Source organism: Pinus tabuliformis, chromosome 8 (genome assembly GCF_031772625.1).
Source record: "Pinus tabuliformis cultivar Carrire ecotype Pingquan chromosome 8, CPIR1, whole genome shotgun sequence".
Classification (NCBI taxonomy): domain Eukaryota; kingdom Viridiplantae; phylum Streptophyta; class Pinopsida; order Pinales; family Pinaceae; genus Pinus; species Pinus tabuliformis.
The window spans coordinates 1,733,098,692-1,733,114,365 of record NC_142294.1 but is presented as its reverse complement, the minus strand read 5'-3'; the positions used below and the strand labels follow the sequence as shown (position 1 = coordinate 1,733,114,365).

The 15,674-nt window shown below is 29.9% G+C and overlaps 1 protein-coding gene across 1 annotated transcript; it reads right to left on the bottom strand.

Annotated features, from left to right (window-relative positions):
• Positions 1–235: 235 nt before the first annotated feature.
• Positions 236–601, bottom strand: LOC149243011 (uncharacterized). Its single transcript, XM_089371100.1, has one exon. The coding sequence runs from the start codon at positions 599–601 to the stop codon at positions 236–238; it is 366 nt and encodes a 121-aa protein (XP_089227226.1).
• Positions 602–15,674: the final 15,073 nt, after the last annotated feature.

Here is a 15,674-nt window from a genome sequence, read left to right as displayed (position 1 = left end):
CTCCACTCCATTTGAGAGCCGGACACTGATTTTGGCCGAAAGAAAACATTGTTCTAGGCAGTCCTTGAAGCCATAGACGCCCCCAGCAGCTCCAAAACCCTGCGGGGCTCCCGGAGTTGGCAGAAGAAGAAGGTTTTGCGAGAGTAATATCTAACACCACTTGAGTTTTTATTTCTTGGCCACCGGTGCATTTCTGGCCTGCCTGGGTACTAATTTGGTTCTTTTTGTAACCGTACTAGCTTGGGTTGGGGCATCCATAGAAATCGCGAGGAGTTGTAAAATATTGAAGTAGTGGGAAACCATTGAATGTGGCACTGGAATCTAGGTGCGGTTTCAGCAAAATGGACTTATCCGCAGTCATGTATGTGGCATTCAGCTTGTGGACGCTGTTGTACACGTTACTGATACTTCCCACATTCTTTTTGGAAGACGCCATGCCATGTTCCCGCAGAATTCGGATGATGGCACCAGTCGATAGCACAAGAAAAGCGAAGAGGAGATCCACGAAATCCTTACCTGCCTTAGCATAGACCACTTGTCCAGTTTTCTGGTTTACAAGAAGCTTCAAATCCATGCCGCCCTTAGTGCCATCTTCTGCCATTCTTTAATTAACAGCTTTTACGAATAACAAGAATTAGTTTTTGAAACTAATTCGTAACCTTTTAAAAAAATTACTATTTCATAAATGATTTTACCTTTAAGTTATTTTAGGGATGTTACAAATGCCCACTTTATCCTACACTTTTTAGACTTTCCAATGATAAAATAGAGGAATCATAACATAGCTAATGATTACCTTAGATGGCTTCATTCTCGTCAAAGTATCCATCAATATTTTCTTACTTGTAAATGACATGATCCCCATGCTGCACCTAGTGAGGGGGCTTTAGAGACAACTTAAAATCCTAACTTCCTTTTGTGACACTCACTCATCAATGTTAGGTTAATCTAGGAAAACAAAATTCATGGCGTTTAAGATCCCTAAAAGGGAGTCAAGAGATGTGAATCTTACATAGAAAGGTAAGAGGCTTGTAGTAGTTTTTCTCGTATGTATATTGGGGGTTGTCTTCTCTAGACCAAAGTTTAGCTTGACTCTAGTAGTAAATACTTGACTTAGTAAGGGATATGTGGATCTAAAAACTCTTGAAAACAATGTTTTTAGTGTCAATTTAAGGACATTCAGTCGAGGCTTCGAGTCATTCAACCATTCGTCACACCTACCCTCCTATATGGGTATAAGGTTTGGGGGGTGAGGAGGGCATACATTTAGGGGAGAGAGTGCTTATCATGACGATTATCCAAATAACTTCATGAAAAGAGATCAATGATTCATGATATGATTCTTATAGAATGGCACAACCCCACTGATTACCTCAATGATACTTCATGTAATCATGATGATACATAGACTCAATGAGATGGGAAACTCACAAAGAGGTCTTCTAATATATACGTATATTTCTATCAAATCCTCTATGAAGCATGCATGCCATAGGATCGATTCAAGGTGATATGCAAGATTCTCTTCCTTTTTTCACCTCTTTTTTTAATGGATGTTCCTTATCTCTCTAAGAGAAAAATAAACAAGGGCACTCATTTGAGATTTGTAGAGCGTACATTGGGTCCACATTTCTAATCTTAGAGAGTTGTTCTTTCCCAAAATTCAAAGCTCGTCAGACTTATATCTCGAGTGCAAAAAAGGGCACAATTTATGCTTAGGGTACACCAAACTCTAGCTCCCTTGCAGCTTAAGGTTACCTCTTACTTAGTGTAGAGTTTGCTCCCATTAGTTTTTCATTGAGACAAGTAACCATATTTGTCAATAACTTTGTATTTTCCAAACTTACTTCTTAAATCTTAATATTGAGGACCACTTTATATATTCTGATGCCCTATTACGATACTAGAGGAAAATTAATTTTTCCTTTTAGGTATTTACTTGGTTATGTCTAGATGCTCATGAATTATCGAGGCTAGAGATGCTTGACACTCATGGATTGTGAGGACTACAGATGTTTAACCATTTTCCTCTAGTGATGTTTAACCAATGTTGATGATTTACTAGATACCTATTTCCCAATCCAATATGCACAATTTCAATAGTTCTTACTTTAAGTTCCTTGACATTAATAGGAAGAGGTCTCATGTTTAATGTCCAAAGCTTGCATGATAACCCTACAACATCTTAATCATGCATCTATTTGTAACCTTGAATGTTAGGAGTGTTTTTCCAAGTAACATATCACAATGAGTGAACCTCCTCCTTCCCCATCTCATAACATTGATGCCTCCTAGTAACTTTCGTTGTCTCTTTCAAATACATTTTGATTGTAAGTTTACTAGGTCTTGGAGAGTTTGTTAAAAATGAGTCAAATGAAATTTAATTTGCAAATTGCTTTTTCTCAATGACCTCAATCTTTTCCATGGTCATGTTCAATATTGTTCCAGGTCCTTTCTCTATCTTTCTAGAACGAGTTTTGATTGTAGGCTACTTGCACATGGTTTCATTTGAGATGTCATCATTGTATATGCTACTTGCACATGGTTTCATCTGAGATGTCATCATTGTATATGTTATGTTATCCATTGTGTATTATTAAGTGTTGCACCACATATCTTATCTTGATCAAATTTGAATCATTGAGATCCTGTATTTATTTTTGAAATGTAAATTATTGTTATATTCTCAATTTATTCTTTTAAAATGTTTTTATTAATTTTATTTATAAATTTATATATCTTCAAATTTAATGTATAAATTTGAATCATAAAAAAATATTTATTATTTTTTAATTAAAATAAAAATAGAGCAAGTTAATTTAAAATTAATAATATAATAAAATATTTTACAAATAATTTAATTATCAATTTTAAAATATAAAATATAATTACTAAACATTTTTAAAATAAAAAAAAACATATGTAATGTGATAGGTTTAGCCATTTAAATGAGTTATTGTATATTCAAATGGCTTATATATAACTTTAATAATTGATATTAGTTGTGTAAAATTGATAAAATGATTATTATATATGATTTTAATAATTAATATTAGTTGTGCAACAAGGAGTTTTTATAATAAAGATATTGACAAATAGTTAATCTTTGGGTTATTTTATTTCTTAAAAACATTATCACTTTGATAATGAAAAATCACAGTTTATCTAATTAATTATAAAAAAATATTATATAAAAATAGTGTAAAATAAATAATTTTTTTGATTTTTTCTTTAAAAATTATATTTAATAATGAAAGATCACCATTTATTTAATTAATTATAAATAAATAATAAAACAATATTTAATTTATATAATTAATATTTTAATTTTATATTAAATAATATAATAATTATGTAAAAGAAAACTGTGGAACGTTAATAAGGAATATTGGAATCGCCGTATGCGGCATTTTCTAATAGCTGAAGACAACTGACTTTACTGTCCTACGAAGTTTCAATCAAAGGAAGTGGGTAACATAAATCCAAGTTGGAGCGTACTATAATAGTTGGGGACGTGAGCACGGCTAAGTGAGGGGACCACAAGACCATAAGGAAGCGATACGAATATATTGGATGTGTAACGATGCATCAACGACGGGTGAAGGGTTTAATGTTGGATTTTATAGGTCAAGTTTGACTGTGGTTAGTGTGATGTATAATGAGTTTTATAATTATTATATTTGCCATAGGTATAGTATAATACATTTAGTTTTTTCTTTTATTTTGTATTAATGTGTATTAATTTGTTTTGACCAAAAAAATTATGCTATTTATTAATAGTTTAATATTAAAAATTTATTTTTTTGTTATTTTTTATTATTATATAAATTTATTTATTTGTAAGGTGATAAGTTGTTTAGTAGATTTCATTTCTATTAATTATTAAATATTTGTTTTTTCTCTTTTTATTTTTTACTTATTTTTTCCTATTATTTTTATTTTCATGAATTATAATTTTTTCACAATATTTTCAATTTAAAATTACTTGAAATGATTTTTTTATTATTAGTTACTAATTTTTTGTTTTGTTTTTATTTTATTTCCTTTTTATTTATTTTTTTTCCCTTTTTCTATTATTTCCATTTCCCTGAATTTTAGTTTGTTTCTCCATATTATATGCTAAAATTTAAAGAGGAAAAAATATTTTAAAAACATTTTCCAATATTTTCTTTTTAGTTTTTTTGCCTTTTTCTTTGGCTTTTTTTTTCTCTATTTTCAATATCAATTCTATTAATCATATTTTTTTGTTTCTTGTTAAATTTTAATTTGACTTTATTTTTTCCATTTACCTTTCTATAATTTTGGAAGCAACAACTTTACAATAAAACTTTCATTTCAATGAATATAATTAAATTAGTAAAAAAATTTCTAAAAATAAGAAATTAATAAAATTTAAACAAAATTTGAGTGTAATTTTCTCCATTGTCTTATATATACACATCTCATTCTTCATTCTACTCCAAATCTTAAAGACCTCTTGCCATTATTGTGGGCACTTAGATATTATAGATTTGGAAAATGACAACTTGTGACAAGTTGGCAATCTTTGTAATTTTTATTTATTTATTTAGATTATTGTTAAATTTTTAGATTTCAATTAATCATTATTATTTTTTTTATATTTTTTTGGGGGATCCCTGTACTTTAACAACCGCTAAGATGACTATCCCCCAAAGTGCAGTAATATCCCATGTAGTGACAAAGGCACTTGTGCCCAACCACTATTGTGTTGTCCAAATCTCATTAATAGGTGGAACTTTTGTAAAGTATTGTAGAAATTTAGGGGTTATTACTCATAAAAGCTATCATTTAAATAATGGATGGGGAGTAACTTTGTTTTAAAAATAATTTTGGATGGAATAAATGAAGTATCTGAGATGATTTGAATGAGAACATCTCTTCATGTTTATCATTGTTTTTAGTCAATAGTAAATTATTCATTTTATATGGTGATGAGTTTTATTTTCAATTTCTTTGAAAGCATGGAAGAATTTAATCAAAGCATGTTCTTAGAAATCATGAAAGCTTCATATTTGATTGGTGTTACTCCCTGAGAGAAACAAATTTGTTTTTTAGCTAACTGCATTTTTTTTAATCTCTTTCTTAGGTAGTCAACAAGTTTTTATGTAAATTATAGTTTTCAACACATTTTTTTTATAAAAGCACAGCCACAATGTAGATGGGATTTTAGTTGGCTTTTTCAACTAGATTTCAACAAATTGATAGATTATTGGTTTGCTACATTTTCTCAAAATAGTGAGATTTATGATTTCTTAGAAAGTGTTTTTAATTTTTTTTTTCTACATAGAGTGTTCCGTTTTGACTTTTAAGTTTTAAAATCTAAAGTTATTTTAAAATATTTTTTTAACAAAATGCCAAAGAGGTAAGAGGAACATTTTGTATTTACCTTTAACGATGCAAAAGTTTTAAACATGTTGTTAGTTTTTATTCATGAACATTGATTAGATTTTTACAAATAATAATATTGAAAGAGATACAAATTTCAAATTGGTATTACCTTGATTTTTTATTTTGCAATATAAGTCTAACAATGTATCCAAGTTTTACTTCAAATTGATATTATCTAAATTTTTTATTTCTTAGTGTAAGTCTAGCAATACACAAAAAAAAAAATTAAACATGTTTTTTCAAATGTTTAGATTTGCAAAATATCTATTTTTTTTTAGATAATAGCATTTTATGATGTTAACACTGAAACAATACAAAAATTGGTATTGTTTTTTTTTTTTTTTTTTTGTAAGTCTAGCAATATACAAAAAATTTAAACATGTTTTTTCAAATGTTTAGATTTGCAAAATATCTAATTTTTTTTAGATATTAGTCTTTTACCATGTTAATACTGAAACAACACAAACTTCAAATTGGTATTACCTTTTTTACATATTAGATTTTTATCATAATAACACTGAAACAACACAAACTTGAAATTGATATTATCTTAATTTTTATTTTGTATTGAAAACCTTACCCATTTGAAAATGCATATTTGTGCAATGTCCAACACATAAGTGGATTAATTTTTGTGCATGATTGTTGATTAGCTTTCTACCATAATTTTTTACATATTTGAAAATGCATAATTGTGCATTGTCTCCCACATAAATGGATTAGTTTGTTTGCATGACTCTTGATTAGTTTTTTACCATAATAAAACCACAGTAGCTTCAAAACTAGTATTATTTTAAAATTTTAAAGAGATAAAATTAGAATAATGGAAAATTAATATACAACATATATTAATGTGTTTTTCATTAGTGTTATTGTTTAACTTATTTTTGGTTTGCCACATTTTCTCAAAACAATGAGGTTTATAATTTCTTAGAGTATATTTTGAAACGTTTTTGCAAAATATTTGGATTTCAAATAATACAATGGAAAGTGTTTTTCAATTTTTTTTACAAAATATGCAAGTGAAATGATGCATTTTGTCTTTTAAACCTAATAGCTTACACACTTTTAAACATATTTGTATAATTTTTTTAGAGTTATAATGTTTAGTTTTTACACACTTTTCCCCAAGGAAAAATGGTAATTTTATTAAAAAATAAAATTACATGTTGTATATGCTCTAGAGCTTTCAATAAAGCACCAAATAAAAACATTAACATAAAGCAACAACCTAGAACCATGAAAAAAACCACCATTGGGACCAAGTAAAAAATCTTAGTTACTCCTTCCTTCTTTTCCATCTTCCTCTAACCTCCTAAAATAAGAATGGCTCTCAAATAGATAAGTTCATTTGTACATCTCATTTATATACTTATCAATGCATGTTTGTGCTTTAGTCATACATAAAAGATCCATTAATTTAAAAATATAATTATATAACAAAATATTAAATTAAATTTATTATAGAAATTTAAAATTTATTTTTATTTTTCTTATTATTTTAAAAATAAATATAGTAAGAATATATTTTTAAAAATTATTTCCTATTATATTGAGAGTAGAATGACAAATTGTTAGGGGATAAGTTTTATTTCTAATTTAAATTTATTTTCTAATAAGAAATATTAATTTTATTAATATTTTTTCAAAAGTAAAAATATATTTTTGATATTTCTGAATGGATATCAAAAAATATTGTTTTTTAGATTAGCTAATCACTTAATAGGCATTTTATCTTAGCATTCAAAATATGATTTAATCATATATAAAACATTTATTAATTTAAAAATATAATTATATAAAAATTATTTAATTAAATTTGAGTTTAATAAATTATAGAAATTGGAAAATTATTTTTAACTATTTTTATTAATTTAAAAATAAATATATTAATAATAAAAAAATTACAAATATTTATATAAAATGATATTTCTATACTTTATTTTTGCAAAATGATATATGCAATTTTGGTTATTTATTATTTATTTATTTATTTCAATTTAACTATATTTAAATTAAGTTATAGGTACTAGCTACTATGTAACACTTGTTTGTTTAAATTATTGGTTTAATATTTTTCTTTCCAATAATTCCAAATCACCACTAACGAAAAAAATAAAAATAAATAAAAAAATAAAAATAATGAAGTTATTTTGATATATTATTATATAATTAATGGAATGTTCAACCATGCAATACAATTGAACATGAGAAATGGGACTAATGAGACATACAACTTTTACATGGACCACGACCTTGAACTTGTCGATTATTTGGAAAACTCGTTAATGGAGGACATTTTGGTTACCATTGGTGGCACTAAAATATTGGTTTTCAAATATTTCCAAATATAGTTATTTAGGGTTTGTTTCCAAATATAGTTATTTAGGGTTTGTTTCGCTAATGGAGGACATTTTGGTTACCTTGGTGGCACTAAAATATTGGTTTTCAAAGATTTCCAAATATAGTTAGTTAGGGTTTGTTTCGCCATAATGAAGGACATTTTGGTTACCATTGGTGGCACTAAAATAATGGTTTTCAAAGATTTCCAAATATAGTTAGTTAGGGTTTGTTTCACATCCATTTCCGTATTTAGTGAATGCGATACAAAAATACATAAAATAAAAACACATGTAATGTGATAGGTTTAGAGATTTAAATGAGTTATTGTATATTCAAATGGCTTATACAAGTACCAATAACATAAAGTAAAGATTATTATATATAATTTCAATAATTAATATTAATTGTGTAAAATTGACCTCGAAAAGATTATTATATATAATTTTAATAATTAATATTAGTTGTGTAACAATAAACTTTTATGATAAAGATATTGTGAAATAGGTAATTTTTGGGTTATTTTATTTCTTTAACAAATTATCAATTTAATAATGAAATATCACAATTTATTTAATTAATTATAAATAAATAATAATAATAAATATTTACTAAAAATAAGATGAAATAGTTAAAAATAATGGTTATTTTATTTCTTCCCAAAATTATATTAATAATAAAAAAATTACCATTTATTTAATTAATTATGAATAAATAATAAAACAATATTTAATTTATATGATTAATATTTTAATTTTATATTAAAGAATATAATAATTATATCAAAGAAAATTGTATAGTTATCGGCGGAAGACCACCGATCATCACTATTAGTTTTTTATTTTCTATTCATAAGACCACCCACAGTATTTTATTTTCAAATGGAAGACCACCAACCAATACATACATTTATTTCTACAAAGTTTCAATCAACGGCTTTGCATTTTATAAAATGGAGAAGATTGGAGTAAATTTATGATAAAAGTGGGTAACATAAATCCAAGTTGGAGCGTATTATAATAGTCGGGGACGTGAGCACGGCTAAGTGAGGGGACCACAAGACCATAAGGAAGTGATACGAATATATTGGATGTCTAACCATGCGTCAACGACTGGTATAATGTGTTTCATAATTATTGTAGGTCCAATATATTGTAAAAAAAATATAAAAAAATTTACATTTGTATTAATTACCTTATAATTTTTTAAAATGAATAAAGTATTATTAAAAATATCATTTAAACAATATAAAATAATAATTTAGCTAATCATTATTTTACTAATTTAAAAAAATATCGTTAAAATCTAGATTAAAATTTATGTAATCTAAGTGGTGTAAAATAATAATTTAGCTAATCATTACATTTTTTAAATTTCCTCCATATTTCTCAAAGTGGAATGTTTCATTCACTAAGATAATTTAATGAAATTCTTTAAATTATAATTTAAATCATATTTCCATATATTTCAAAATGGAACATTGCATTCAATAGGAAAATTTGGGGAAATTTTTAAAAATGTAATTTAAATAATGTATAATAGTAATTTTGTTTACCATTACATCACAATATTGCATGACAATTAGGTATATTTAAAAGATTGTGATTTCAAGTATTTAATGATCAAGATGCTCATGATGAACAAAGTTGATACCATTTATAACTTTTGAATAAGAACATTTCATTTTGTGACAAGTTGGTGGGAATTCTACCAAGTTGGTGGGAATTATATCAATGGATTTTGAGTCTAGTCCACAAGTATATTGACCAAAATTGTCATCGTTGAAGTTCTTCTATGATCTCAACCATTCAACAATATAAATTTTCACATGAAAAATATAACAAGTGTAATTAAAAGTGAGATTTTGGAATCAAAATTAAGATGTGATTAATAATAAATTAGTATAAATATATTAAGAAACGTGGTTAGTAACTATAGTTAATATATATTAATTGATATTATTTTTTATATGATATAATTTTATATGTTATTTGAAAATTTATACGGTAATTTTATAATTGTATTACTTTAAAAATTGAAATTGAATATAAATTTAAAAATGTAAAATAATTAAATAAAGATTCGAAAATACAAAATAATTAAATAGACCAAAATATATAACATTTAAAATTTTTGAATTAAAAAAAATAATTTCCAAAATATTCAACATGAATTTAACATGACACTTAAGCACATTGCACCTACACTTTCTTACTTTTACTTGTAGTTGAAAACCTCTATTTGACAATGGAAATAATTCACCATTTAGATATTTGTATTGTTGGCTTGAAAAGCTTGCACAATCTTTAATAAACATTGAAAGAATAGACTCGAACTAAATGCACTTAAGCCTACCAAAAGTTCAATAAATATGCCATTGCAAAGCAAAACCTAAAAGAAAACCATATTCAAACTTTGTTGCTTTCACCTTACAAGGATAGATGGCAAGGGGGTGATCTTGCACAATGCAAAGAGCTATAACGACCTTTGTTGTAGTCTGAATACAACGCAAGAACAGGGAACAAATCACCCTAGTTATATTCTACCCCTGCGTACTCAAGGTTTCGCTCGTCTCCTGAACATCTATTTTGCCAGCGTCGGTCAATGGAGGATCCCAAGGCCTCTATACTGAGAGTATCCACTCCATATCATAATTGTCCATCCTTTCTCCGTGCCTCACACGAATGACCCTTTCTTGCTACTGGATTCCATGTTGCGAATCACAACAATGCTCGGAACAAGAGAAAATTTTGAAAATATCTGCATTCATTTAGGGATTCGAACCTTGAACTCCCCCTGCTTGATATTGTACTTGCTACAAGCAGAAGATTGAAATTTGAGAGTAAGACTCCAAAAGGCATCATAAATGATTAAAGACATCTCCCACTCAAAGCACTTACATTGAAGAAAAGTCTTCAAACTCAGAATAAATTCTTGTTCGGGTGAAAGAAGTACAATTGGTCTGAAGAGAGTGGAAGAGGTTGTAAAGCATGCGAAGGAGATGCCACAAGTTAATTCCTTGGTTTATTAATTGTATTGTAATTTAGTCTTTTCCTGTCATGTGATGTGACAAGTTAATCCCCGGTAAATAATCATGTGGTTCTAGGATGTTTCATGCTGGAGTCAGCAGTACGAGCTAAAGTCGACGAAGTACAAGTCTACAATCATGACTTAATAATACTATAGTGAAGCCAAACAATCACAGCCTAAAAAAATAGATTTAAAATAATCCAATAAATAAATTATTTTTTAATTATAAGGTTAACATTATAGATGGGGCTTTATTTTTTGGTCCAATTAAAAGAATTTTGGTCAACGCATTTTTTGAATGTGCTATATCCTACTACGACATGAATAATAACGAAGTTATTTTGGTGTAATATTATATAATTGATGGAACGTTCAACTGTATAATACAATCAAACATGATGGAGATGGTATAAATGAGAAATACAACTTTTACATGGACCACCACCTTCAATTTGTCGATTATTTGGAGAACTCGCTAATGGAGGACATTTTGGTTACCATGGGTGGCACTAAAATATTGGTTTTCAAAGATTTCCAAATATAGTTATTTAGGGTTTGTTCTCTATCCATTTCCATATTTAGTGGTAGGTGGAGAGTCAACTGATTCATTGGCACAAGGTCATATGGACTTTATTGAAGGTTAGTGGTCATGTACAACAGCTCTTCCCATCAACACATTGAGGAGGAACAATGATAATCACAAGGTCCTGAGCACCTTGCTAGTGAGCAGTAATGGCTTATATAAGAGCATTAATGGTGTCACCTTGAAGGGAGTTCCTTGCCCACAATAGTAGGTTATGGTTGAATTTTAGTGTTGAGAGTAGACAAGACAAACATAGGGATTATTGGGTCCCAAGTGTTGGTATGAGAATTGTGGGGTGGTGAGGTTCCACATGGTGGGGAAGCTTACAAATGAAAGAAGAAATGGGTGATAAAATCATGCAAGGGTGACGATTCTTTCATAACTGAAGATGACATGAATGTTAACTAGCTTGGCTTATTGGCAAAGAAGATGCTAGTAGGAAAATTCATAGGTTGAAGACTCTCCAGTAGATGATTAAATGATTGGATCTAGGAAAACCACGTGCCTTTTATGGGCTATGGGCCAATTTTTCATCAACTCACTGAGGGCTAGGTAGGGTTTATCTTCATATTTGATAAGGATGCACACAAGCTATTAAAGGAATATTGGTTTTTGTATAGGGCATATATATCCCTTAAACAATGGTACTCATGTTTTGATGCAAAGGATGAATTTATGAAGTTTACATGGGTATGGATTAAATTGTCAAGCTTGTTGATCGAACATTGGTTGAACCTCTCATTGAAGGATATTTGGGATACTTTGGGTAAGTTAATTCTCTCTTATGATAGCTATAAATCCAGTAATATCAGTTTAGTAGCAAAAATATTGGTCAAAATTGATGTTAATCAAGGGTTATGCAAGTCCTTGGACATGGTGATAAGGAATAAGATCTACACATAGATACTTGGCTATGTGAACTTCATATTCTATTGTGTGCATTGCCATACCTATGACCATCTAATCTAAGATTTTGATATCGCTTTCAAAAATAAAATTTGGTCCACTAGGATGAAGGATTATCTCCTTATACAAAGGTGAAGGAGTTCTTAGAGAAGTCATCTAACCCTGGATATGAAGAAAGACTAGGTAGGGATTTTGTCGAGAAGGGGGGAGAGCATATGTTACAACAATAGGATTTGGTGGTTGCGGGCATCTCAATCCCTTTGGGCATGGAATCTCGCTCTCGAGACGATCTGGTGGGGGACCCTCTTGACACCTTGGGATCATTAAAATTCTTGGCGTCACAACTACAAAATCTAGACCTTGTATGGCAACAAATGACATTTGCATCAGGTAATTCCTCTCCATCTTACTCTTAAAATTTAAAATTTGGTTTTGGACATTAGTTACTAAAGTTAGGGGTGATGTAGACATGCTTTGCATTGAGAATCTAGGGCCATTTAACCCTAACCATATAAGACACTTTGATTTTGGTGTCAAATTACATGACAGGGCCCCCTTAATAGTAAACCTGACTAAGAATTTTGGCTTAGTGCTAAGGGGGTTTGTTTTTTGGTGAAGAGTATTTCGAAGGGTTGTATGCTTCTAGGATTCATGGGGGAGGCCATTCCCACATTATGCCTTAGATGACCTTGTAAGAATCCCATGTCCTAGGAGGATTAGGGCAGGACACCTAAAAGGAGCCAGGGGGTTTTAGATTGGAAAAAAGTTGACTCTGAAGAAAACATAGGAATGAGAAACTAAGGAAGTGATTCATGGTAAATAATGACTCATATATGGGCTTATTAAAGTAGATAAAACTCTTGCCAGGTTTACCTCATGAAGCTTATGTCTATAGACCTAGGGGGCCAGGCCAAAAACTTGACTCTCAAGCAGATGTTATATTATAATAATCCATATGTGTTGTTTATATAAAAAAATATGGGCATGGGTAGACTTGACAAAATTATTGGTGGGTTGGGATTTTATTACATTGGATGTGAACAGGTCTTCAGGAGGAATTATCACCAACTCGTCTTTGAACCTTTATTTAATCAACTCTTTTGTTGTGTTTTTAGGACTCTCTATAGAGGTTTGATGTAATAGTTTTTTGTTTACTTTGACTTTGTTGAATGTCTATGGCCTCTAAGACGATAAATGAGTTTTTTGGTTGAGGTTATTCTTGGCATAGTGGGTGAAGACAAAAAAAATCTAATCATTGGTGGAGACTTTAACCTTACACTTAACAGAGGGGAGGTTTATGGTTCAACTACTCACCGTAAAAGGTTGCTCAATTTTTTTCTTGATCACTATGAGACAATTATATGGGTAGACATAAAGCCACTGGAATTGAAGCACACATGGAAAAACAACAAAGCTAGGATGAGCAGGGTCACTGAGTACTTGGGATAGATTTCTAGTAAATCTTGAATTTTAGGACAAGTTAACAAGTTTTGGGTGATGGGTGGATACCTTGCGGTGCTATGATAACTTTTCAATTTTCCTAGAACTAGGTATGGAAGACAAAAATTTGAAGGGTCCATATAAGTACAATCCGTAGTGTAAAAAAAAAAAGGTGAATTCCAAGCTTCTTGGAAATCCATTGATGTGCATTCTGAGGATTCAACTTGCATATAATTGACAAGCTCATTAAGGTTGGTGAAAACAAATTGTTGCCTTGGGTAGCATAAAGGTTTAAGACCCAAGAGGGACATTTCAAGATAGTGCAACATAGTCTGTAAGTATTATATAAGGATAATTTTGTTGGTTTGTTTGATTAATAGGTTTTATGGAAAACCAACAACTTCTGATTTTAGAAAAATAAGCTCTTCTGGGACGAGGATAAGGGTTCCCACATTAAAAGTAGAGCCACATGGATGCCTTCGAGAGACTAGAACACTAATAGTTTCCACAAATTCACAAACTTAGGAAGAGCCAAAACACTATATGATAATTGAAGGACCTAGAGGGGAACAAAGTTAGAGGATTGAAGGGACTAGTAGCTCTAGGTGTTCACACTTCCTAGACATCTTCAAGGAATATGAGAGGGCCAATACCAATGAAATTTTGAAGCTGATCTGTTTTTTCCCTAGAATGATTGAGGAAGTGGAAAATGAGGACATTTTCTAATTAGTTACAATGGAGGAGTTGTCAAGGGTACTCTAGTGCTTTCAAAAGGACAAGTGTCTTAGTCTAGATGGGTGGCTTACTAAATTTTATTTGGATTTCTTTGAATTGATGGGGGAGAACACTTTAAAATTTTTGGATGTATTGGTTGATAGGTAAGGTCCTTAGAAGTCTTAGCCTGCCTGAATTCACTTAATACTAAAATTAGACCATCCAAAAAAGCTAGATGGATATAGGTCAATACCCTTATGTAAATGTGTGTATAAGATCATGTCTAAATTTATTGTGATGAAGTTATTGTTGGTTTTCATATATGAGTTATAGATTCAATCCCTTCCACATTTATTGCCAATCCGAGTTTTGTTAATTGTTTCAAGGTTATCGTGAAAAGTTTTGTAATTTTCTGTTTTGATAATGAGAATGAGCATTTCCTTGATCCAGCACTAATTTCACTCATAGGGATAAATCTCTTGGGTTAGGGCCCAACCCTAATAGCAAAGGCTCCTCTTCTTGTATTTGTATGCTTAGATTGATTTCATATATTAATGGTTGAATTGTCTTTAGAATTATTTCATTGCAAATAGTGTAGTTCTGATTAGTTTGCTTACTATTTTGCTTCCATTTGTGCTTCACTTTAATAGTAGTTTATAAGAGATAAAGGAACATCAAAAAGTTATCAATAGGTGGTTTTGGCCTCACTCCTTCCTTCAGGGATCATGGTTTGAGGAAAGAACTCCTATGCAGCCCCAAAAAGACAGAATTCTAGTTTCTCATGGAATTTAGGGTTTTTTGTACTTAGGCCAACATTTGATCAGTTTGCAAGAGTAGGATTTAGTTATCATTTCTTCTATCTTCAGTCTTACATTATATGTCATCCATGTTCCATCTTATTCTGCAAGTTTTCCTTATGCATGAAGTAGGTAGTTAGACAATGAAATTATGTTTTCCTAGATCATTGAAATTCTTCTTGTTTACATGATTTTTGGGTAAATATGTTGGCTTATATGGGCCTGACCCAGGTTTGGAAGAGTTATTTAGCCAAAAAAATCTCGCAACTAATTTCCCTTTCGGCAACAGCCCGCGGAGCGCGGAGTGAGGTATCACCCGAGGTAGCAGGGGAGGGTGTTGGAACCAGGTTTCCGCACCCTTGGGATGTCTAGATGTGGTCTGGAGGCTTTGCGCACTGCTTTGCAGCCTCGCGCTACTCTGCTTCCACGAAGATCTGAAACAGGGCTAATACTAA